The sequence below is a fragment of the Drosophila subobscura genome, chromosome A (genome assembly GCF_008121235.1).
Source record: "Drosophila subobscura isolate 14011-0131.10 chromosome A, UCBerk_Dsub_1.0, whole genome shotgun sequence".
NCBI lineage: Eukaryota > Metazoa > Arthropoda > Insecta > Diptera > Drosophilidae > Drosophila > Drosophila subobscura.
The window spans coordinates 20,900,990-20,926,762 of record NC_048530.1 but is presented as its reverse complement, the minus strand read 5'-3'; the positions used below and the strand labels follow the sequence as shown (position 1 = coordinate 20,926,762).

The 25,773-nt window shown below is 48.5% G+C and overlaps 1 protein-coding gene across 1 annotated transcript in view; it reads right to left on the bottom strand.

Moving 5' to 3' along the window:
* LOC117903210 (dopamine D2-like receptor) overlaps window positions 1-25,213 on the bottom strand; it is a 32,429-nt gene extending 7,216 nt beyond the window's left edge. Inside the window, exons 1-3 of the mRNA XM_034815097.1 lie at window positions 25,096-25,213; window positions 9,743-11,024; window positions 9,497-9,687 (exon numbers count right to left, since the gene is read on the bottom strand). Of these exons, the coding sequence (XP_034670988.1) occupies window positions 9,497-9,687; window positions 9,743-10,895 (1,344 nt within the window). The 5' untranslated portion in view covers window positions 10,896-11,024; window positions 25,096-25,213. The remainder of the gene's footprint in view (window positions 1-9,496; window positions 9,688-9,742; window positions 11,025-25,095) is intronic.
* Window positions 25,214-25,773: the final 560 nt, after the last annotated feature.

Genomic DNA, 25,773 nt, shown 5'->3' with positions numbered 1-25,773 from the left:
CCTCTCGCTCAGTGGCTATATGTTTATTTAGCCCCGTCCTCTTTTCACCCTCTCTCCTTCTCTCTCTCTCTCTGTGTGCATACTTGCCTGTTTGTATTTGCTTATAAACATTTGGCAATGGCAGGTGAGGATGCTCGGGCAGAGGCGACGAAGCGCAGAGTCAGTCGGAGGCTTGTAGCTTGTAACTTGTATCTGTATCTGCGGCTGTAGCTGTATCTATATCTGTATCTGTATCTGTCCGTGTGTTTGTGTGTGTGTTGCTGCTGCTGTGGCTGCCTACCATTTCCTTTTACGCCTGTCAATTGCGCATTTTACTTACCCCGCGTGTCGATTTATTTTATTTCATTTTATTTCGCTTTTGCTCCGCCTGTTACTTGACTTTGACTCTTACGTTTGCCTTTATTTTACTTTTATTTTGGCCGCAGTGGGTTGGGCGGTTGGCTGGCTGGCTGCTCCGCCCCTGAGTGCTTTCCGAGTGCGAGACGGCGGAAGTAATGAAGCGGAAGCGGAAACGAATTACTTTGTAGCAGTTGCTAGAGCCTTGACCTTGCCTCCTCCCCAGCATTTGCGTGTGTTTTCAATTTTATGCATTTTGCCAGCACAGCCCAGGGGACACACACAGCACAGGGAGCACAGGGAGCACAGGGGGGGCACGGCGAGACCCCAAGCAAAGCGCACGTGTCGCACGTTTTGAATTTTTGCACCCAACCCCCTGCCGCACCTCAATCACTGTAGCTTCAGCATTCTCTACTTGTTGTTGCTGCTGTTGCTGCTCCCCGTTTTGGCTATTGAAAGTTTGACAGCCTCGGGCGTCACTCAAAATTGTTAGTGACTTGAAAGTGGCCCGAAAAATGTTCATCGAAGCAACAGAAAGCAGCAGCCGAAGCGGCAGCATCAAAACAGTTCCCAAATTTACACAAATAAAAACACAACTCACTTGGACTATTTGTGCACTAAAAAATAAACTCAAATTATAGCATTAAATTGGTTTAGTTCTTTGGTAAATGTTTTATGACTCGCTTTATTCTTTTTTTTTTGCTCAATCAATTATTTTGCGGGTTTTTCGTTTTGGCTTTAAATGTTGCTAAATGTTTGGAAATTTTCTTTCCTTTTTGTAACTAAATTTAACTCCCTGAAGCTACAGCAACTAAGCCCCCCCTAAGCTTGACTAGTTTTAGTTCCAATTCCATTTTTTTGATCAATTTTGTTTTCACTTTTAAATGAAAAAATCAAATAAATTTGTGGATTAAATCCAATATGGATAAAACTCCATGTGCAGCTGCGTTTTTCGGCTCATCAGCTGTAGATTTTGGTGGCATATTTTGCTTCTAATCCTGCTCTCGCATTGGCAAGTCAATTAGGAGCACTTGAGTTGTCCTCGCTGCCCTTCAGCCCTGCTGGATGTTCCCTCCACTCATGCTAAGCGGACTTTCATCTGAAGGGTTTCTGTCGGTTCGAGGCCCGGTTTGGGACTGTGACTGAGGTTAGAACTGTTGTTGGCTGTGCCAGCCATTAAAAGCTTTTTAAAATTAATTATAAAACCAAAAGTAGATGCAGGGAGAGGGAAATTTTGCACCCAAATAAAATGCCAAAGCAGCAGCAACCCCTGGCCAAAAACCCTTTTCCGGCTGTCCGTTCCCGTTCCGTTTCCTTCACGAACTTTTGCCACACGCTGAACCTTTGCCTGTGTGTTTGCCTCTGTGTCTGTCTGCCTGTGTGTGTGTGTGTTTTGTTCCCTGTTTGAATTTAACTTCAAACAGATTTTTGATACTTCAGTGGGCAACCGCAGGGGCAACGGCGGCTTAGTGGGAGCATTGCGGACAGCGGTTAAGGGTGCTTCGCTCTCTCCAGCTCCAGCTCCAGCTCTAGCTCCAGCTCCATCTCCCACTCTCTTTCTGGGGGGCGTAGCCAGTGGAGCATGCGTAACAAATTGTGCACATTATGCGGTGCAGAAAATAGTTATCAATGCCCCCACACGGCACCACCCACCCGCTACCCATGCGGGAGAAAGTTAAGTGGCAAGTTGTGTGTGGGAGGGCAAGGTTGTGCTCTGATTTGGGTTGGACACTTCCTCCAGCCTCTGTCTACTTTCTATCTACTTTTCATCTAGTTTCCCGCTCTCTATTTTGTCTCTGCGACAGCTTCATTATCATCTCATTAGAATGCGCATTATGATGTGTGTTTCGCTTTGATTCATGGACTGTGCCACGTGCCACGCGCCACGCGCTGGGAGCGGCAGTAGCTGGTAGCTAGCAGTGTTTTATGGGAAAAGTACATTCAAATTTGTGCCAAAAATCGGAGCTGCAGTCACTCAGCTTTGTCCTGCACTTCTGCTCCATTTTGCATCTTATTTGCGTGGCAGTCTCTGGCTGTATCTTAACTCCTTCCTCGCTGTTAATCGACTTTCGCTCTTCGCATATGCTTCTCCCCTTAGTTTCTGTTTCTGCGCTCCTTCTGCTCTTAGTTCTGCCCTCCTTCTGCTCTTAGTTCTTCCTTTTCTCCTCTTAGCTTGCTGTTTTCTGTTTGCTTTTGCTGTGTGTTCTTCTTGCTTGTGTGTTCCTTATGTCGCCATTGCCCCGCAGCGAGATGATAAACGAGTCAGCGGCAAACGAGTTTAGTTGGCAGGCGATAAACCAGCGGCGTGGCGGGAGGGCTACAGCAGCAGGGGGGCAACAGCAGGGTGTACAGCAGGGTGTCCACCCAAAAAAAAGACCTCCATCCGAAATTGCCAAAACTTCTGGCAACTCCTGGCGCTGCTCCCCGTGTGAGTGCATCTATCGCCAGTCTCCCTCCGTCTCTCTCCGTCTCTCTGTCTGCCATAACATTTGGCTTTTTATGAATTTTCATAATTTGGCGACTGCTTAGCATAAAAATGTCACAGCAGCTGCATAAAAATGGAACCATCCCCAGCTGATTATATAGCTGCTGATCCGGCTTCATCGCATTCTTAGTCTTTGCTTTTATGCCATGTGTCTATGTGTCTATGTGTGTGTTCGCCCCCCCCTTTTTGCCTATTTTTATGGCTGTCATAAAAGTGTACTTAGTGGCCAGGCCATGGACCCAACCATGCGGCAGGCACCGCAACGAAATGCTGCGAAAATTCACCAAAACAGGAAGGCAGGAGACAGCCAGGAGACAGCCAGGACCATGGACGGAGCGCGTAAAAGTCATCAAATAATTTGTTTATGCTGCCAAATGCTGCACTCGGCTGCCCCCAGTTGCCGCCTCTAAAAGTTGATTATAATTTGCTGCAAGCAACAAAAGGCCTGCACTTTAAGGCGCTGCGCTTAATGGTTTAATGTTTCAATTTCCAGTCACAGGACATCCTCCCACTGCCAAACGATGGGATGGAGCGATGGGGATTGTTGCCTCAGTTAGTTGCACAATAAATTGCGTTAGAGCAGGGGCCAGGGGAGCAGAAAATGGCGCAAAAGCAGCAGCAACACCTGACAGCCGTTCTCTTGCAATTGAAATTTTGTTGGCGCCCCGTTTTTGGGTGCTGGCAAATTTCGCTCAGTGCAGACTGGCAGGCAGGCAGACAGGCAGCAGCATTTTGCAGTGTGTTGGTAATAAAGTTAACGTTACCTTGGCTGCAGCAGCCAGCAGCCGGCAGTGGCAACACCCCACAGCCAACTGCGAGCCATCCTTCGAGTCAAAGCCAACAACAGGCAGCGACTATTAAACGAGTTTCGCATACATTTTCTTAGGACAGACAAAGTTAATTGAACTGGCACACACACACACACACACACACGAGGAGCAGGGGGCCAAGGCTTTTAGGGCCAAGTGACTGGCACTTGATGCTCCTGTTGCTGCTGCTGCTGCTCCTGCTGCTGCTGTTGTGGCTCCCCTGATGCCTGCCGTGGCTGCGCAGAGGCAAATTAATTGACTTATTTATTAAGTTTATTGTCTGCCTGGGCTCTTGCCTTGCCCCTGCTGTTCGTGTGTCGCCCGTTGTCGTCGTCGTCGTCGTCGTCGTTTGTCGTAACAATTTTAGCGTTTTTCTGCGCCATTTTTAATAGCGTTCGGACGCTGCCAGGCCAACATCTTGCACACACACAGGGAGCGGCAGAGATATGTACGTGGATACATACATAATACATATGTACATATTTATGTATACATAACTTATATGTACGTCTGCAAGTGCTGCTCTGATTTTGCGCGTTGCTGGGGGGGAAGCGCCTTCAACAAATTAGTTGCCATTAGCGTCAAGGGAAATTTTATTTTCTAATACATTTACAGCCTCGCCTGCGCTGTCTCTGTCTCTCTCTCTCTCTCTCTCTCTCTCTCTCCCTTTATGGCAATGCAAATAAGCGTATAATAAGCGTCGATTTTTACCAGCTAAAACGCTTAGCGCACAGATTGAAGCTGGGACTCGTTTCTCTTTCCTTTTTTGCTGCCTTTAATTATGCAAGATGCCCATAAAACATATGCCCCTACATGCCTGTATGTGTGTGCCGTGTAGGAGTGTTGGTAAACCCCAAAAAAAAGCTGCGGTCCGTGGGCCGCCGTGCCGGAAGTGCGCGCTTTGAACTCGCATGCGTGCCGGAGATGAGATTGAGATGGCAGAAGGGCTGCACAGGGGGGTGTGCAGGGGGCAATATTTTTGATAGCAGCCATTTAGCCCTTAAACCCAACTATGCCCCTCAGCCCGCTGCAAGCCGCACCCTTAACCCCCGGCAGCACTGCCTAAGCAGCTGAAAACTTTTTGTTGGCCAATTTCATGCTGTTGGATTATTTATTTGAATTGATGTGCGGCCTGCGGTTCAGTGCGGTTCTCTGCTCTGACAGGGATTTATGCACAAGCACACACACAGAGAGAGACAGAGAGAGAGAGACACACAAGTGTGTTGTGTGGAAGGAGAGCAGAAAGTGCTGCCTGCATGCCCGCCCTGCCCCCTGCCTGCTTGGAGTTTTTGGAGCGCATTCTATTTGGCTTAGTCAACAAATTGTTGCCTGCCTGCAGTCCAAGCAGCGAGCAGAGGGCACAACGGCAGTGCTGCGACTGTAGCCAGAGTAACGGACCCCAAAACACTCGGTCCAAAAGTTTTCTTGAACGATTTCTGCAGCTTGTTTGCTTAGCCACTTGCAGGCAGGCAGGCAGGCAGGCAGACACTTTGGCAACATCATCAGAGCCCAATCCCCAATCCCCTCTCCCGCCTGCCACACCCACTGAAAGCTTTTGCTGATGGAGCGGCCAAATGAGTTGGCCCCCAAACATGGCTGCTCCGAACAGCTGAGAGTAATGATCAGTTGCAGCAGCAGCAGCATCGAGGACATGGTCCAGCCTTTGAGGCCACGCCCAGCCAGCACTTAAGCTGGCTGAGGGAGCGGAGGCATTTGCCTGCACAAACCTTTTAAATGGCCATTAAAATTAAAAAACTTTACGCCCCGCCACTCAGTTTGGGTTTTGTAGCCCTGTGGGGCATTTAGCATCATCATCAGCAGCAGGAGCAGCAGCATCAGCGGCAGGTCCTTCCTCAATCCTCAGTGCTGGGTCTCAGTTCTCATCCTGGGCCCTCTCATGCCGTGCATAGCCCCTGCCCCAGCTGGCCCTGCGGCTGCTGCTGGCAAAAACTCTTTTTATTGCCTGCCACATGGCAACAGTTTTTGTTTAGTTTGGCAGCCACCTAAGACCTCCACCCCCTCCCCAACCACACTCCAACCTGAAGGTGCAACTCTGCTCCTGCTCCAGCTCCTGCAACTTGTTCCCCACTTGTTCTGTAGTTGTTTTGCAGCTGCAGAGTGATAAATGAAATGCTCTTGCCATTCAGTTTCCTGACACCTTCCAGCACTCAGCACACAGCACAGCAGCAGCACTCGAGCTCTCTCTCTCTCTCTCGCTCGTTCTGCTGCTCCCTGATTATTGGTTGAGTATCCAAATCGAAAGCCAAAGCCAAATCCGTAGCTCGTACACCCAAGAGCCAATCATCAAAATCATGCATAATAAAAATGCCACACACAATGCTCGGTACAGTGGGGCCTCCTAAGAGGCGGCCTGTCACTGCCAGCCAACTCTATTTTTAGGCCACACAAAATATGATTATTTTGCAGTTGGGGCAGGTTGTGGCCGTCGTTGGCTGTCCTTCCCTTTTCCATCGTTATTTTTTTGCTTTTTCTATCGTTTTTTTTTCTGTTTTTTTCTATCGTTATTTTTGGTTCGTTTTTTGCTCTGCTTCAAGTGCTGATTAAGTACCGTTATCGCTGGCTCATATCCTTTGCGTATTTCCAGCATAAAAAGGGACTGGCAGTGGCAGTGGCGGCGCAGCTTTCCCATTGACAGTTTCCCATTTTCAGCGGCAGCAAAGTTCAAGTGCTTGATGTGGGTGTTTGTGAGTGTTTTTTTACACAACTTGTGTGTGTGTGTGTGTGTGCGAGTGTGTGTATATTAATCATCATATTTGTATTTCTTTTTTGCCATTGAATTTATGACAAATTTTAATGGCAAAAAAGTGACTGAAGACTCGCTTAACCCGCTCAAAGCGAACTTTCCACATGCAACTGACACAATTTTGAATGTTTTTTGGATTCTCAGTTGGAGTTTCTGTCTGCCACACTGCGTGGACAGCAGTCCAGCGCTCATTCCCGCTTCCTTTTCTCCCTTGCGCCTTTGACAGGCATAATCAATGAGGATTTCCGCACACAAAAACACACACAAAGTCAGCACGAGAGGAAAGCGCATACAAAAGCAATTAATGGACGGGACATGTGTAAGACAGGGAGAGACACAAGCAAACACACACACAGGGCCCCCCCCTTAACCCCTTCACCCCCCCACAGCACTGCCCTGGGCAGCAGCACAAACTCGGTCTTGATGAGATTAGAGCAATGAACACGAATGATGCTGAACTTTGGGCACGAGGCTACTTTGACTTGTCCCTCCAGGACACTGTGTCTCCAGGACTTTGTGTGCTTGTGTGTGTGTGTGTGTGTGTGTGTGTGTGTGTGTGTGTGTGCACGCTTTTACACTTTCAATGACCACTTGAATGTCAACAAAAGCTTTCCCACTGACATATACAAGCACTTAAAATAGAAAAGCGCTGCCCAGCCCCACCCACCGCACACACACACACACACAGGGCGAGGGAGTACGTGTGTGTGTGTGTGTGTGGCTGTGTATTTGTTTTAGCCGCGACTTAAAACGAGCCACAGCCACGACTCCTGTGTGTGCCACATTGCGTATGAGTAACATGTATTTCGCGTATGTGGCCTGCCACGCCCATAGCGCGCCCAACCTCGCCTGTGTCATAAGCAATAATTTTGCCATTGTTGGGCAAGGCTCTCTGGGTGGGAAGGTGGGAGCTGGGGCCTGCCAGCTGGGAGGCTGTTCTGCGCACATTTTTATGAGTTAAGTGCTGGCACGAATGCCAACACACACACACACACACACACACATAACACAGTGGAATGGTGCTGCCAATCTGCCTTACCTTTTGCTTAGCCCTGCCCCAGCGTCTTGCCTCAGTCCGCCAGTCTCCCTGTGGCAGCGACACGACTGTGGCTGGACGTGAACCTGAACCGGGAGCGTGCTACTGGCCCCCACTTGCCCGTATTGTTGTGCTGTTGTTGACGCAAATCCTCTTAACTAAATCAATTTTCATTTGTGTCTGTGTCTGTATCTATAGCCATGTCTGTTGCTGTATCTGCAGCTGCTTCTGTGTGCGTTTCCTGTGCTCCCTTTTGCTGTATTTGTGCCTGTGAAAATGCCAACAGACTTTCGGCCACAAGCTAAGGAATTCTTGCCACTTGTACTTGGAAGGTCGCTCTGCTTTCTCTGCCTTTCTAGAGAGAGTGAGAATCAGATCATGGCTGCAGCGTCCCGCCCAGAGATCTCCCAGCCCCATGTGGCACTTCACTTTCTGGCTGCAGTTCAGTCCTCAAATTATTTCCACACAGCTAATACTGCAGCTGACAAGCATTGCCTTGCTCAAGAGTGTGCTGCATGTGTGTGTGTGTGTGTGTGTGTGTTGGGGGAGTGTAATTAACACCTGACACTGGCACAGGCATGCGAGAGATGCAAGAGCGGGGTCGAGTTGCGTTGCGTTGGGTTGCCTGCACGTGGAGCAGCTCGCATTTGATGCTTTTAATGACAAGTTAATTTGCTCTGCCTCGCTTACCATATTCATGTGTGTGTGTGTGTGTGTGTGTGTGTTGTGTGTGTGTGTGTGTCATTTGAATAGCTCTCCATCCATGTGCTTGCCTGCCATTTAGAAGGTCAACAAGAGGCGCCGCAACAGGCAGTTGCTCAGCCGCAACCACAGGCCGTGGCAAAGGCTGATGAAAGGAGACAAGCTTCAGCTCCAATTTGATCAGAGTTCTGTCGCCTCCTCGCTCATATAAATATCCCATTCGAGGACTTGTTTGTTGCACTCTTTATGCACTTTTTAAAACCCTTTTTAAGCCTTCACTGGCAGCGCCGTTTAGCGCTGTGATTTTGATTTAAATAAATAATTTACGTACAAAATATTAAATTATGCTCGAAACGAGTTGCTGCTGCTGCTGCTGCTTGTTTTCATTTCGCTGACAAGTTGCCACATTTGTTATTGCCGAATGACACAGTGACAGGAGACACTGCGAACTGCTGTCCACTGTCGCCCAGACAACCAAACTGCTGCTGCTGCCACACACTCAGCCCAGCTCCTGTCCCTGGCTGTTTGTTAATTTCATTTGACTTTCGAGCGTTTTAATTACGTCTGTCCGCTGCTGCTGCTGTTTGCAATTGCAATTGCAAAATTTTTATAAATAAACACACAATTAATTGTGGCAGCAGCAGCAACTTGCAACCAATTAAGGCAGCCATCAGGCAGACCGGACAGGCAGGAGTTTCTGCTGCTGCTGCTCCTCTGATACAGCTTATATCCTGCTGCTGCTGCTGCTGCTGCTGCAATGCTGATGAGTTGGTCTGTGGGCTGCTGCTCCATCAATCTGTCAGTCTGTGAGTCCAGAAGGAATCGCAGCCTAAGTCGCTGCCATGCGGGTTGGCAGTCAGTCAGTCAATCGAAACAATCAATCATAGAGAATGACAGACAGACAGACAGACAGCAATGTTGGCTTAAGACAAAGTCGTGGGTCCAGTGGCTGCTCAAGCATGCCCCCCACCAGTTGCCACACAGTTTCTCCCACCCCCCCGGAGCACTTCTTTCCCTTGGATTTCCTCCGTTGCCATCCCTCGGACTCTGGCGCGGTCTCTCTCTCACATTGATTTATATGCAGGCAGCGCCCAAAAATTGAATGTTATTGCTTGAATGGCCGCCAATTTAGTAAAAAGCCACGCCCCCGCCCCCGAACAGGATTCGTGTCTGGCCTGTGGCCTGTGGCCTCTCACTCGCCCGACTCCGGCCTCCATCCCGCTCGGTTATTTATGAGCGTGTTTATTTATTATATGAGCCAACACTTGATAAAATTAAACGCAAATGGCTGGCAATTTTGCATTTTGATTTCGCCAAGCGCCACACATAGGTGGCGCTGGGGCAGACTGATGGGGCAGACTTACCAGAAAGTAAACGGCAAATGGCATCACAACCACGGCGACCAGCAGATCGGCAATGGCCAGAGAAACTATAAAATAATTCGTGACTGTTTGCAGCGAGCGCTCGCGGCAGACGGACAGGATGACCAGGATGTTGCCGAAGAGGGTCAAGATGGGAAACAGTATCAAGATGAGCGCCCAATAGTTGTGGTCCACTGCAAGAAGGACAATTAGCGGAAGGACTTTTCATCCTCAGTGTGTTCGACTCACCAATTCTCAGCTCGCCACAGGACTCGCCGGCGGTGAGATTCAGCGTTGTTTCGTTGCTGCAGTTCTGCCGGTAGGCGTCCAGGAACAGGCCGGTGAGATTCTGCTCGAGCAGGATGCTGCCGGCACCGCTGCCGCTGCCGCTGCTGCTGGGTGTTGTTGTTGCTGCGGCAACTGCGGATGTTATTGTTGTGCCCGAAACCGTGCTGCCATTGTAGTTGGGGAAATAGTCGTTAAAGTTCTCCAGCAGCAGCATAAACGAGCTGCCACCACCACCACCACCGCCACCTCCTCCTGCTGTTGTGAGTCCACCTCCTGCTGTTGCCACTCCTCCTCCTCCACCTCCACCGTTCGTGCGATTCCTCAGCGTCGCCTTGGCCAATGTGGCCGTTCGCTGCAGCAGCTCGACATCCCCGAAGCCGCCCAACAGACCATAATCCGTTTCTGCATCGGCCACATTGTCCAGGGCCGCCTCCTCCCCGCTGTCGATCAGCGCAATGTCGAGTGCTTCCTCCCCGGCCCCGGTGCCGGCCTCCCCGACGCCACCCAGCTGCTGCTCCACAAAGTTGCGCAGCGCATAGAGGCCGTCACCGGGCGCCTCCGCCTCCGCCTCCGCCTCGTCCACCAAGCTGGAGTTGGCCCGACCGGGCAGCGTGCCATTCAGCGTCTCGCCCAGATCGAGGCTCAGCCAACCCAGGGTATCGTTGGTGCTCGAGGTGGCTGTGTCCGTGCCCAAACCCAATTTCGTTGCCATCGCCGCTGTCGTGGATGTGGATGTGGACATGGACATGGACATGGACGTTGACGTGGACGTTGCGGCTGCAGTGGCATTCTCGGCACTGGCCGAGGAGCTCAGCAGCCAGTCGCTGATGTCGTCGATTAGGGCGTAGCCGGCATCTGCATCTGCCTCTGCCTCTGCCTCCGCTGCCGTTTGCGTCTCGTCCTCATACAGCGGCAGTTGGTAACCAGCCGTTGACGTCGGGGGGGCTCCATTCCCGACGCCACCCTCCCCCAGTCCTCCGTCGCTGCGGTTCCCATCCGCCGAACGGTTCAGCAGTTGGTTCATCAACGCTCTCCCGGTGCCCGTTGTGGTTGTTGCTGCTCTTTCCGCTGCTCCTGCTGTTGTTGCCGTTGCATTGACTCGGCTAGCGGCCATTTCTGTCACGTTTGCCGCTTTACGCCTCCGCCACTGACTGCCTGTCAGGGACCCGAGACCTTTAGTGGGGCGGAGGCGTGGCTAGAGCCACAAGCTGCAACTGCAACGCCAGCGGCATTTTCACTTTAACTGCAAAGAGTGAGAGAGAGAGGAAGAGAAAGAGCAAAGATGAGAATTGTGTTTTATAGTCGAATTATTTAAATAACTAAATGCCTTGGTTTGGTTTTGGTCCAGCTTTAAATCAGGTCCAGCCCTAAATCGGGGATCAGCAGGTAGACACTTGCATGCAGGCTAACGGTGCTTTTGCATGCGCAGACAAGAACGAAGACACAAAGTCAGAAAACGTTTCTTGCTTCTCTGCCGCTGCGGCGGCTCTCTCTCTCTGCACAGACCCAACTCACACGAAGCTTTTGCGCTGTGCTTGCGCCGACTGCGCTGCTCGTGATCTTTTTCTATGCACAGAGACGGAGCGAGAGCGAGAGCATATGCTGGCAGAGTGCTGACCGAAAGATCGACGTCTAATAGCAGGTAGCTGCGGGTGGAATCCACCAACAAATGTAAGCTGCGATCCAGGCAAGTTATTCGCTTACACTGTGCGACAAATGGTACACTTTTGCATGGATTTTTTAGTCGAGCAGTTTTAGTAGACTTATTTACTTGATTTGTATTATGATGCCATATTTATGGGAGAGCCTCTCCCCTCTGTCCACTCTCCGCACCCCTGTCTGCCGTGTAGTTTGTTGCTCCTTGTGCCAAATGCAATTATCTATCCCACACCCTTTCCCCATACCTCCCCTAGTCCCGTGCCATTTGCCACGCCCTCTACTGTTCTACTGCCGCATGTTTAATTAACTCTTTAATCAATTTATTGCCAATTATTCGACAAAAAGGCGACTGGCGCGCAAATGGTGTAATTTAATTAAATTAGCAAAAGGTTTTTGTGTGTGTCTCTCGCCTTGCCGTTGCTCCTCCATCTCCCTGTTGCTTACTCTCTGTGTTTCCTCTGTTCACGCTTCTCTCTCTCTCTCTCTCTCTGCTGTCTCTGATTTGCTGCTCTAGCTTTGCCTCCTTGCACATTTTCAAATTTCCGCTTTTGTATTTGCCAATTGACGCTGATTAAAGCCGGCCCCATAATTAAAAGATGGCTCGTTGCCGCCTAATGAGACTAAAGTACCAGCAAGGAGGGGAAGTGGGCTCGAGCTCGAATAACCTGAGGTAAGCGAAGGCAGATGCTGCCCAGTGGCTTTTGTGAGCGGCACTCAACTTTCAATGGGTCAAAAATTAAACCGAAACTACGTCTAACTGCCAGTTGCTCCCAATCTGCGTCCGAGGGATTCTCTCGCAGCGCCGAGATTGCCGCACTAATCAAATTTTTGGCACACAACCAAGACAGGCAAAGGAAGTGCCGCAATGCTGCAGCGTTCCCCCCCATTCTCCTCCATGCCATTGTTTGCTCGTGTGCGTGGCTCTTAATTACGCCAGCAAGTGGCGAAAGAGAGGAACTAAAAGACGAACCCCATCCGGGCCTCCACTTGGGACTCAGCTCCAAGTCGAGTAATTAATTTCACTTTCGCCTGAGCGATGCCTCTGAATATGCCCAACCAACACGCAATCCATAAAGCGGAATCAGAGTTGAGTTCCCTCTCCGTGGCGCTTCTCTGTTCTAGGTTCAGAGTTCTCTCTCTCTTAGTTTGTTTGGGTTTACTTCTGCTGAGATGGAAGTTGCTTGGAGGGGAAGTAGATTGAAGGATGTGCCTAATGCCTGCCTAGCCGCTAGTTTCCCGCTTGAAGAGTCTGGCCTCACCCGAAGAAGCAGCCATGGGAATGCATTTTCATGTCAATTTTTGGTGACGTCAAATCAAATTCGAACCAACAGCAGTGGCACGTGGCACGTGGCACGTGGGGGTTCTCGCCTAATCACTTGACCCCACTCAACCTTGAAGCATTTAATATATGATGTGGCCGCTGCTGCGGCTGCAATCCAATCCGAGAGCAATCCAAACCAATGTCGTGGCTCATTAACAACATCCGGACAATGGGAAGGCATTTCCCCTACCCCCTACCCCCAGCCCCCTTCAGCACTCCTGCAGCGCACCGCACGGCACTCAATAAATCAGCAAGTGTAATTATTTCCAACGCCATCGTCGCGTCGAGTCGAGTCGAGTCGCGCTGCGAGTCGCTCGCGTGCGACAGTCGACAGGGGCTAGGGCGAGGTCCTGCGGTGTGCGGTAGCAAAGTGAAGCGAAAGTTTGTCAGCAACCATTTTTGCTCTCGTGCCCCAGCCGGGGTGCCAAGGTCAACACACATGGGGCTGTGGCTGGGGCTGGGATTGAGATTCGAATTGGAATGCTGCCCCCTTCCCGGCTGCAGGAAAAACTTTCCTTCCTTCCTGTTCGCTCATTTTATTCACAATTATTTTTGTAATTTTTCCTCTGCGAAAGTTTCTGCGCATTGGTTGGGGTTGGGGAGTCGACACGTAGGTCAGGTCAAGGGGCGCCGCTTCCGATGGGTACAATTGCAGTCCGGGACATCCGATCACGTGGCCAGCGCTAAGAACTGTGACCCCAGTGTGGAGTGCTTCAGAGAGATAAGCAAATTGGTTTCACATTCTGCAAGCGGAAGACAGGGGACACAGGAGACAGGACACAGGACACAGGACACGCGACACGGGACACGGGAAACATGTTGCCCCTGAGGGCGGAAGGAATCACGACACCAAAAACCTATCCATGTGTCCCATGTGTCGTTGTTGCCCGCCTGCCCGCCTGCCTGCCTGCCTGCGGGCTGGAACAGATGCTGCCGCCTGCCCAGGATAACAGCATTTCATGGCTAACCCCTCGCTCTCTCTGTCCCTCTGTCTGTCTCTGCCCGCGGCAAGTGCTTGTTAACTAGTTATGCGGCGGCTACACTGTCCGAAACTTTAAACATTTGACACCAGTGTCAATGAACACACAGGAGGCGGGAGCAGACAGGAGACAGCAGAGACACAAACACAGTCACAGTCACAGTCGGAGGGGCAGAGCAACAGCCACAGCCACAGCCACAGCTTCATGGCAAGTTTTTGCGACAGTTGTGCGACATCAGCATGACATTTGATTAATTCCATTAGTGCCAGTCTCAGTCCCAGTCCCAGTGCCGGTTCGTAGCTGTAGCTCGTGTCTGGCTGAGGAATGGGAGAACGAATGAATGATGGGGGAGGGTGGACCGGAGTTAAGGCTGTGACAGCAGGGCGCATGAGTTATGCCACGTATCCGCAGCGTTGACTGGCTGCCAAACTATTTTCTTAAGCAACTTAGAGCAGAGATATCAGAGCGTAAGTTATGCCCAACGAATGCGATTTCCTGGCTTAATTATTTTGAGGGTTATCGATAAGCCGATAGGCCAACGATGACTTCCATTGTGCACCTCTGGTGGAGCATGTGGAGGATCCTCCAGCGCTTGTGTTCCGTATGCTGGCCGCTTGCCAATCAACTTGTTTCGAATTCGGTTTAAGGATTCTGCTGACTGATTTCCTTTGGTTACAGCTTTAAGCGCTGGCCTTAGGGGTCTGGGGGCCTTCGAATGGGGTTGGCTGACAAAAGGGGAAGCGCGACTAGATATATTTTTGTATATGGGACAAAAACCGCTTATCGCTTCAAGTCTACTCAAGCGTCAACAGAGCGATTCATTCGAGAATTTCTTATGCTTCAATGAACCAGAAGTGTCGTCGTTGTCGTTGTCGTTGTAGTCGTTGTCCACAGCTACAGGGACAGCCAGAGCCGCAGGGACATCGACAGGCACAGGCACAGCACTTCCACTTCCACTTCCACTGCCACTGTGCCATGTCGTTCGCATCGTTGCTATATTTATACATACTCCTCGGATATATATTTATATTTATACATATATCTGGCATATCCAGTGGATATTTGCAGAGGTGTGTGTGTGTGTGCAAGTCATCTGCAGCCCCTGCCCCACACTCTCCGCCCCCTTTCCCCTTCCCATTATCATCATTTACACAGCCTGGCCAATGGTTTCCCCTTTTTTTAATATTTTTTGTGTGTTTTTTTATGCCAACGCATTGGGTTTTCCCTGCTGCTCCTCCTCCCCCGGCAGTTATTTCTTTTCTTTTATGCTCAGTTTTCTTTTTTTCTGTTTTTTGTGTGTGCCTGTCTAATGGAAAATTATTGAAAAGAAAAGCCAAATTGCACGCTCAATTTTCTGCGCTGGGGTGGCGCTGGGGCGTTGGGTGGACTTTTTGTCATGTCCTGTTATTTCTTTGCTTTCCAATGAATTTCTTTTCTGATGCAGAAAAAGTAAAGTGAGTCCAAATTGACGGAAAGGAGTGGTTCTCGACTCGCACAAAAAAAGAAAAGAAACCGAAGCAGACCAGAAATAAATTCCCAACAGTCGATCCCAGTCACCGCCCCTGACTCCACCTCAGCAATCTGAGCAGAAAAGGACAACCGGACAAGTGGGTTGGACCAAGGACTCGTCGAAACACTCGACAGCCAAAAGGAAGAGATTACCAAGTCTTTATTGGATTATAATTCGTACGGGAAAAGGCCTAAAAGTGGCCAAGGGCAGTGGAGACAGAGAAAGCGAGAGGGAGAGGAAGAGGAGTGTCAGTTGGAAGATTGACAAATGTGATTCTCTCAGCCCTGAAGCTGAAACATATTGTGCGGGGCAGCAGCACTGTTAACAGCCCAGAACAGAATGCACTTCCCCTCTTGGTTAACAGCCTGTAGCCACTCCCGTTTACAGCCCGCTGCCGTTCCAGTGTGATGCTCTGTTAGCGCTCCCGTCTACAGCTCTGTTAGCGCTTCCGTCTACAGCTCGGTTGGCGCTCTACAACAGCGCACTGTTAGCTCACTCTTACGATCCACACGATCCACATAGCCTGCTCTCCGACTGTAGCCCCTCCCGTTTACAGTGCTTCCACTGCGAACACTCACGATCCACCCGATCCACAAGCAGCACCCGGCATGTAAACACACATTAACTGCGCTCATTCTTCCACTTCTATTCTGAGTTGGGTGTAGACTTCAGTTTAAATATTCAATTATTAGACATTTGCTGGTTGGACAACGGAGCAGCAAGCCCGCATTTTGTTGGCTGTGACAGAAGGTTAACTTAACTGACTTTAAAGCTGCCTTCGGGCAGGCAGCCGCTTTAAGCTTATGATTTATTCAAGCAAAACGTTTTTGCATCACAAAAGGGTGCAAAGCAGAGCAGCGCAGAGCAGAGCTCCATGGGCCGCTGACCACGGACCGAAAAAGAGCAACAAAGTGACGCACTGGAGGGTTGGGCCACTGGGGAGGAAGGCTCCGACCTCCCCTCTGGCTGGCGGGTGGAACAGAATTATGCAGCAGGGCACAAAGAAAGTGGCAGAAACGAGCGACGCGAAAGAAAGAGAACATAAAATGAGCAGCGAACGGGGTAAAATTGCCAAACAAAGGCCCGCTCACAATTGACGCGGGCCGAGCAAAGGGTGCCTCAGGGATAAAGGGGACAAGGGGGCAACGGGGCCAGAGACTCCAGGCCGGACCGTGCCAGGGTCTACACTTTACATATATTACAGGAGCCCCACCGCCTACACACAGCGAATGGCATTGGGACTTTCAATACGCTCTCGGACTCAGCCCAAATGTGGCTGCCGCGTCCCACCCCCTTTTTGTTGTTGCTTGTGGCTTTTGGCAACAAAAATCAATTTGGCTGAAACGTTTGGTTTATCTTCAGCATTTCGCTCAGTGTGGCCATCCTGCAGGACGCTGCGGCACTCGAACAAAAGGCGGAATATCTTTCATTAACTAATTAGCTTACTTTTCCCATTTGGCAGAGGGACCGGGGGACCTGCGGGACCTGCGGGACCTGGAGACTCTGTCCAATCTGTGTTTGGTTTTGCCTTTGTCTAGTTGCTGCCACAGCACCCGCTCCCACTGCTGGCAACGTTCATGGCTGTGAAAGGATAACGTGTAAGACAGTGGATGCCATAAAATACAACTACTTTCGGCTCCAGCTGCTGCTCCTTTTGCGGCAGCACTGCTGGCACTCTGCTCGCCCTACCACGCTGCTTCACTGCTCCTCTTCCTGCTCCTCTTATCAGGCAGTAGTTCCTGTCCAAGGGGTATGCTCCATTCCAAATTGAGCCAAGAAGCGGCACCTTTAAGGGCATATTCCCAGTGCATCCCAGTGCCAGTCATGGATATCTGTTAGATCTGCTAATTATAGCTAGTAACCCTCTATCTTTCGGGGCATCCTTTGGTCGCAATTATAACTATTTATTATCCTTCGCTCGTTTCTTTATGTTACTCGCTCGCTCGCTTCTCCCTTTGTTATTTCACGCTTTTGAATTCTTTTGGGGCATGCTGAAGCTAAATTTGTTCAGCATCCTTCATCATCATCCACAGTCCATCCGTCCGTCCGTCCGTCCGTCCGTCCGTCCGTCCGTCCGTCCGTCCGTCTGTCCGTCCTGCTGCGTGTCCGTCCAGCCATTGGTGCCAGCATCTGGCATACACTCCGCATACACCGGGTCCCCGCCATCGTTGCTGCCTCGTTGCCATACACTTTGATTAAAGTGAAAATAAATGAGGGTCCTAGGCAACTGCTGTTCGGCTACTGCACACACCCCCAACCCCCAACCCCCCCAATGCCACTCAGTCTGCTGTGCGTCTTTCTCAGTTGCTTTCCCTTTCCCTTTCTCCGTTCTCCGTTCTCTCTTCTTTTTTTTGCTCTTTGTTTTGCTGCTGCTCCACCGCGGGGAAACTTCATTAGACGGCTACAAAAACATGGGCCTTAAACGCTGCCAGTGCCGAGCTGGAACCTCCAGGACCAGCTCCAGTTCCTGTGTATTGGCTACAATTAAATAGACCAATATGACGGCCAGCAGCAGCAGCAGCAGCAGCAGCACGAGGAGGAGCAACACCAGCACTGGGACGAAAATTCATTTGAATACGGGCCACAATCGAGCGACTCGCCCTGCCCCTGTCCCTGTCCCGTGCCGCCCTCCATCAGGCACAAATTAGTCAAAGCAACTGCCGGCTGAACACTGAAATTGCCGATGGGCCGGCGAGCGAGAGAGACGGACAGCTGGAGGCAGTTTCGGTACCAGTAGCAGAAGGCTGCCAACAGATAACTGACGGAGGCCTGCCCCTCTGGAGGAGGAGGGAAAAACAGAAGCAGGAGCAGGCGAGGCAGGAATGAGATTGAGAATTGGGAAAAGGCTGTTCTGTTCTGTTCTGCTCTGTGCTGTTCTGTGCCCAACGTATTGGCTCGAGTACAGCGCATGGGCCAAAATACAATGGCCAATAAATTGCTGGGGCCGCCTTGCTCATTAAATGTATGGAAACGCACACACACACACACACGCACACACACACGCACTGTGCGAAAATGTAAGCGTTAAGTTGAAGCTCAAGCTGCGATCTGCGAGTCTGTATTTTTTGCAGTGTACTCCACGTCGTCCCCCACGTTTAATTCAATAATATGCAGCGGCAACTCGTTTGTCATTTGATGTGTTCGCGTGTGTGCGTGTGTGTGTGTGTGTGTGGCACGTACCCAAACCCCCGCCAACAGGCAGGGCAGACAGGAAACGTGCAGCAGTCCACAGGAGCCGCACAGCAAGACAGAGAAGACAGAACGCCTGGCATCAGCTGCATTGGCAACAGCTTCCTGGGATTTTGTGGCACTCTCTCTCTCTCTCTCTCTCTCTCTCTCTCTCTCTCTCTCTCTCTGTCCGTGTCTGCCTTTCATTTTGATGTTCCAGTTGACGCGTTCAAGCATGTCGGAGAAGGCTTTCAATTTCTTATTTCCTCGCCTGTTGTCAGATTTTCATACGGTGTCATGTCCCTCATGTCTCTCAATGTCGCTTCAGCCCCACTTCAGGCTCTACCTCTCTCACTCCTCTGGTTCCTGAATCAATAATTTCATTTCCTGCCTGTGCCTGTGTGTGGGCGGGGCAGGGAGGTGGCAATGCCACGCCTGCAGATCCTTTAAACTGTCGAAGTCCCGAGCAACATTTTGCGTTGCTTCTTTAGTGAAAGTTGCGAGACAGAAGCGAGGGTCCAGGGTATGTGCTAGTCGGCTTACATTCTAGCTAAATGCTGCTGCTGCTGCTGCTGTGCCTTTTTAAACAATAACTTCATTTTGCCGGCCACTTTTTAGTATGGCAATGTAAATATGTGCACGATGGCAGGGAAAAATGGGTGGAAACCGCAACTAAATTAAATGCAATTAATTACAAAAATTGATCAAGTGTGCGCCAAAAACAGCGCCGCGCAGGCAGCAGGACAGCAGGTCAGGAGTGCCCCGGAATATGTGCACAAACCTAAATACATTCTATGTACATTACCATGTGCATACTTACATACATAATTACATATTCCACGTACCTAGCCGCTGGGCAGCGTTGAACGTGCAAATTAATTGCCAGTTTTGTGCATAGAAATGAAATAATGAAGAAAAAACCAGCCGCAGACCACAAGATACTTTTCGTCTGGTTGTTATTTTCTGCTTTCAGTGGCAGAGCGAGGCAGGAGACATGAGGGTAAGCTCTAGGGTGGACCACCTCTAGTTTTCGTATCGACAAACTGCGCGAAATTTCATAAATTTCACTGGCGCTGGCCAAATTAAAAGGAAAATCGGCCAGGCCACGGCAAAAAGCCAACAAAAAGTTGAATCGTTAAAAAGAAAAAACAACAAACAAAAAAGCGGACGAACAAAACTTTTACAAAAGGCATTAAAAATTAAAAAAAAACCAAAAACAAAAAAAAAAAGCGGTGAAGCCCCCAAAGAGCGACGAAGAAGACGAAAAGGCAAGTGTGCCAACAGGCTGGCAGGCGGGTCAAAGCAACAACAAACAAAACAAAATATAATATAATAAATATATTTTATGTACATATATTCCATGTTCCATGTGCCGCCCCACCTGAGCCGACCCCACGCCCCTTCCCGCCCGAAGCTTAATAATTCTCTTCTCTTCCTTTACCTTTGCGGTTCGGGTCAAGTTTTATTTCATTTCATTTATATTTATTTATTTTTATATATTTATTCTTTTCGACTTGTGGTTTTTCTTTGCTTTTTTTGTATTTTCTACAGCAGAAAATGTTAATAATTGGCTTGGCCTGTGCAGGGGCGGAAGGACCTTACCATAAATTGCTTGGGATATTATCGTTGCTGGAACATCTCCTCCACCTCTGATTCTGATTCTGATTCTGCCTCTGACTCTACCTCTGCTCCTACCTCTGCCTCCTTCCTCTCTGTCTGCCAGCGTCTCTCCCACTCTCTCGCTCTCGAACTCAGAATTGATTACAGTTCATTTCATTTTGGCTTTGTTTATTTCCCTCAGCTCTCTTTTCATTTGCCGACCCGTTACACGGGCGCCCCATTGCGCGAAAACGCCAGCCCCGCGCCCCGCACCCCGCGCCCACTCCCTTCAGACCTCAACCTTCAGCCCACAGCAGCAGCATTGATATGGCCAGCGATTTTTCCATTTCAATATTTATTTGTGTGAGTTATTATTATTATTATTGCCGCGAAGCGATGTCCTTCGTCCTTCGTCCGTGGTCCGAGCGTACTCAAATATTAATTTCGCGCTTTTTTCCACCGCCCTGGCCCCTACCCTGCCCACTGCCTCTGCTCCCACCCACACGCAGCTTTGTGTGCGAATTTGCATTTGTATGGAGCGTGGCGAGGGGCTGAGAATTTTGGATGCTGTTCAAATACTCGTATTGCCGTGATTGCAGCTGCTGTGCTGTACAATTGTACAATTCTATTGAAATACAAAAATGGTGTAGCAATTTGTTGAACACTTTCAACACTCGAGATTGTTGTACGTTTTAAAAGCAATTTTTAATGATTTTTAGCACGGATGCACGGAGCTACCACCTCGAGCTGCAAGAAGCTTCCTAATAGAACAAATTGATAGGAGCTAGCAGCTCGAAGCCATCGTATTTATTATAGGCGATGGTTCTACGGTGAGTTTATAATTAATTTACATAAGCAAAGTGAAGCTGCAACGCCCACAGGCAGCACACAACTGGAAGTCTCTACTCTTGCCACATTTCCGAGTGGGGGAATGTGTGTTATAAGCCATTCTCTGCTCTGCCCTGTTCAGTTTTGTTTTGTTTTGTTCATTAGCATTATGAGGCATATCCATCCATCCGTGTTTATCTTCAATTATGTGCGTGCTACCCACTTGATCTGCTTGGCAAACGGACTGAAATGCATGGCCAAATGTCGGTGCATATTATGGCCAAAAGTGTGCAAAACATTTTCCAGGCGGCAGCAGCACCACCACACGGAAACGGCAACAACAACAAAAAATGGAACAAATGCAATTAGTGATTTTTGTGCAAATTTCATTTCATCGAGTGGGAAAAGTGCGGAAAGTGCGGAAAGCTCTGCAAAATGAAAATGAACACCCAGCTACACAGCTGCGTGTACGAGAATTATTTGTATGGAAAAACCACCTACCAAAACCGCTCGTTTGGCAGCTCCAACAGTCAGTCAGCTATGCACCTCCCCCCCCCCCAACCATATGGAGCCAGCCGAATTTAATTGAAGTTTGTTGCTGTCGGATTTAGCAATACTTTGTTGTTGTTGTGGGTTCGTTCTCGTATTGCTTTTGCCATTGTGTTCCTGCTGGCTGACTGCCAGATAAATGCGCATTAAATGGAATAAGCAGCGGCGATAATTGCATAAGTTTGATTAGTTGCTCAAGCTGATTTAATAATGCAGAAGCCACCACAGCACAGATCCACAGCGAGCCAATTAACGCAGCCTAAATATTTGATATCGGATAACATACTCGACGCACCCCCTCTCTCTCTCCCTCTCTCTTGTTTATTGAATCGAAAGTAAACGGAATTGAGTTGTGAATTAATAAGGCATCAGCTAATTGATATCTCCACTGGCGGAACGAAGGGAAGATGTTCAAATGGGTGGAAAATGAACTGCATTATTCAGGGGTATAATACATATATCATTGCCAAATTGATTGCTGCGTGCTTATACATATATATGTATATATTTAAATACATAGCTAAATGTTTGATCGCATTGACATCTCCAACATACAGTAAGCACACATATTATTCGTACACCACCATCACCCTAGTTTGAACACCTATAACTTGGCGTACGGTCAACGTAAACAGGAAAAGTTAATTTTGTATCAAAGATCAACATATCTACTATATGTTTATGAAAAAAGATTCTAATTTTCCTTTATGGTATCCTTATAAAAATTAACTTAAGCAAAAAAGACCTTTTTTTTCGCACATAAATTATTCGTACAGCCGTCCGATTCCTTAAGTAAAATTAAAATATTAAAGGTAAAATGAACAATGAAAATTTTTGTTTGCTATATTTAGCCTTAATGATAACTAAAAGCCCTAGAAACAATCTTTCCCCAAGCTATTGATGCCCCATGAATTAATAGTGACCCCCTCCACAAGCAGTACCGGTTGCAATAACTCCCTCGATGTAATTTTGGGCTTCCGTATCCTTTTCTACAAATATTTTTACACAGGCTTCATGGAACTCAAGTTTACTAACCGTAGTGAAAGTTTCAGCTAGTTGCAGTTTTAAATGAGCCAGATTTGATCCAAAAAAGATTACATTTTGTGTAATTTTTTGGGATGGGTCAAGTTTAACTTCGAATTATGACCAAACGGAATGATACATGGATGCCAATTGTCACTCAAAATAATGTTTAATACACCCTTTTTTATATTTCCATTACATAAGACCATTCGTAAAGCTCCAGTTAAAAAACAACACAGGTGAAAAACTAGGCACCCTCTAATGACCCATACGATTTTTTTCCAGATATGTTAAATTAATTTTCCGGAAGACTTTTGGAGAAACCCATGGCCAGATTCATTTCTAGAGAATGAGAATGACTAGTGAGTCCATCTAAGACAGATTTTTGATTGGTTGGCCTTGCGAAAGTTCATTTAGCCCATGATGAGAAAATGGTGGTCCCTCCTGTATGGCATTTCGGAGGGTGCCTAGTGTTTCACCTGTGTTGTTTTTTAACTGGAGCTTTACGAATGGTCTTGTTTAATGGAAATATGATAAAGGGTGTATTAAACTTTATTTTGAGTGACAATTGGCATCCATGTGTCATTCCGTTTGGTCATAATTCGAAGTTAAACTTGACCCATCCCAAAAAATTACACAAAATGTAATCTTTTTTGGATCAAATCTGGCTCATTTAAAACTGCAACTAGCTGAAACTTTCACTACGGTTAGTAAACTTGAGTTCCATGAAGCCTGTGTAAAAATATTTGTAGAAAAGGATACGGAAGCCCAAAATTACATCGAGGGAGTTATTGCAACCGGTACTGCTTGTGGAGGGGGTCACTATTAATTCATGGGGCATCAATAGCTTGGGGGAAAGATTGTTTCTAGGGCTTTTAGTTATCATTAAGGCTAAATATAGCAAACAAAAATTTTCATTGTTCATTTTACCTTTAATATTTTAATTTTACTTAAGGAATCGGACGGCTGTACGAATAATTTATGTGCGAAAAAAAAGGTCTTTTTTGCTTAAGTTAATTTTTATAAGGATACCATAAAGGAAAATTAGAATCTTTTTTCATAAACATATAGTAGATATGTTGATCTTTGATACAAAATTAACTTTTCCTGTTTACGTTGACCGTACGCCAAGTTATAGGTGTTCAAACTAGGGTGATGGTGGTGTACGAATAATATGTGTGCTTACTGTATGTTGGATTTGCCATCTCCAGCTTAGGAACGAGAAATCGTAGAAGGTGGTGTGCTCCCTCATTTTCGGGTCTTCTTCACGCTCAAACAGCAAAGTCTGCAGTTATATTTGCAGAGAGCGCACGCAAAGAGAGAGCGCGTGGCCATAAAACACCACCTTGCAAAATGGGTACGAGCATGCTTTCTATCTCGCTTTTACGCACGCGAACGAGCAGCTGAGTTACGCTCTCAGCTTCGCCGGCTACCTGCTGACGCTAGAGAGAAGCGCACGTAAAGCTGACTGAGCGAGCGCCTGAGTTACGCTCTGAGCTCTGCCGGCTAACTGCACTTCGCCTGAGCGCGCGCCTGAGTTACGCTCTCAGCTTCGCTGGCTACCTGCGAGCAGCGCAAGTGGGAGCATGACTACACACATCTGCACATATGTATGTATGTACATATTTATGCATGCAATTCTGGACGATCAGCGTGCATGCAGCGACGTGCACAGTAAGCATTGACAGGCATTCTTTCTGCTTGCATAATTATCTTGTACTCTGTGCGGCACTTTTTCAACACCTGTAGCAGCTCCTCTTCAACATCACTGACACTTGAAATTCATACTCCCCCCGCAGTCCGTTTTTCAATTCACATTTTTCGAACCCGAAAGTCCCCCCTGCCGCTTTCAGCACCACCTTTCAGCCTGCTGCTACCTTTTTCTAACCAAAAAGTACAGTCAACATTTGGAAGTTTATGCGACTCAGCGGCTCATTTAACACCGAAGACGATTTAATCCCGACCTCTGCCACTGCCACTGCCACTGCCACTCGCTTCCTTCCTCCACCGGTGGCAACTGATTAGTAGTAGATTGTTGTTGTAATTAATAGCTGGGGTGTGGGGTTTCGGGGGCCTTGGGGCGGGCATCCCTTATCGTTCAACGCCCACCGCCCATCGCATTAGAGCTGGTTGCCTGGCAGCGGGGTTTCCGGGGTGCGTCGTAACAGAAATCTGTCATAAATGGCAGTCCAGAACAGAGCAGAACAGACCGGGAAAATGCAAATCACAATGAACCTTTTTTCTTCTTTTTTTTCTTCTCCTTTTTTTTCGGCCCTGTTCTTTTTCTTGTTATTTTGATTTCCCTTTTCTTTTTCGGTTGTTATCCCCCCTCCACCCTTTTCTTTTTTGGGATCTACTCGTTGTCGATGTCGTTTTTCTCGTTGTCGATGTCGTTGCTGGTGAGGCCACAAATATGCGCATAATTAATTTGCCGGCTGCTTTTTTCTTTCTGTTTCTGTTTCTGTTTCTGTTTCGAGGCTTTGCTGAGTAGATTAAATGGCATTTTGTCAAAGTGTATTCCGTATTTTAATTAACCCCCCAAAAAGGAAGAGCCTCCGCGCTCCCGCTTCCATTCAGCCATTGATTCGCTGCCCGCCCATCCATTCATTCGCTCGCCGAGCGACAACCAGCCCAAAAGGATGCTCAAGTCTCTTGAATACTTAAGTTGTTTTCTTACCGAATCCTATTGTCCGTGGTCGGCACTCAGTATCGATGCTGCTTCGCCCTATATTTCCCTCTCCTGTCGCAGCGGACGGGCGGCTCGTATCGAATCCAAGTAAGTAATGCCAAAGTATTTAGTCTGCAAGGAGAGAGATGGAGAAAGTGAGCAACAAGCAAATGGAATTCTTCAGGCAGTCATCATACAAATTGCAAAAGACATCTGACAGCATACTCCGACAGGATGCTGCTCCCACAGGATATGCCTGGAGCGCCAGCTGACAGTGGGAGCTTGAAGCTCAACTTGTTCTTAGATTTTATGTTCATGCGTTGCATGCAACACAGCCTTCTCCTCCTCCCTCTTTGTGCCTGGCTTCATTTTTTATGCCCCAGCATGTTGTACATACATCCTGTACATCCTGCATGTGTCCTGCCCGCCTGCCCTGCGTATTTATGCATATCATATTCGCCGAGTTTTTGTCGCTTTTTAAATATTTGATGCAGCAGCAGCAGCAGCAGCAGCATCAGCTCCGGCCATAAATTAAGCGATCCAATGGCAGCATTTAAATTCCGCTGTCGTACAGCACCGCACAGCACTCCCCCCTGCCGCCAACCAATTAATTTCAGGCCATGAATCTTTAACTCTGCCCTGCCCAGGACCTGCCCCCAGCTCGCTGGCTGATCCATGGCTTTGGGG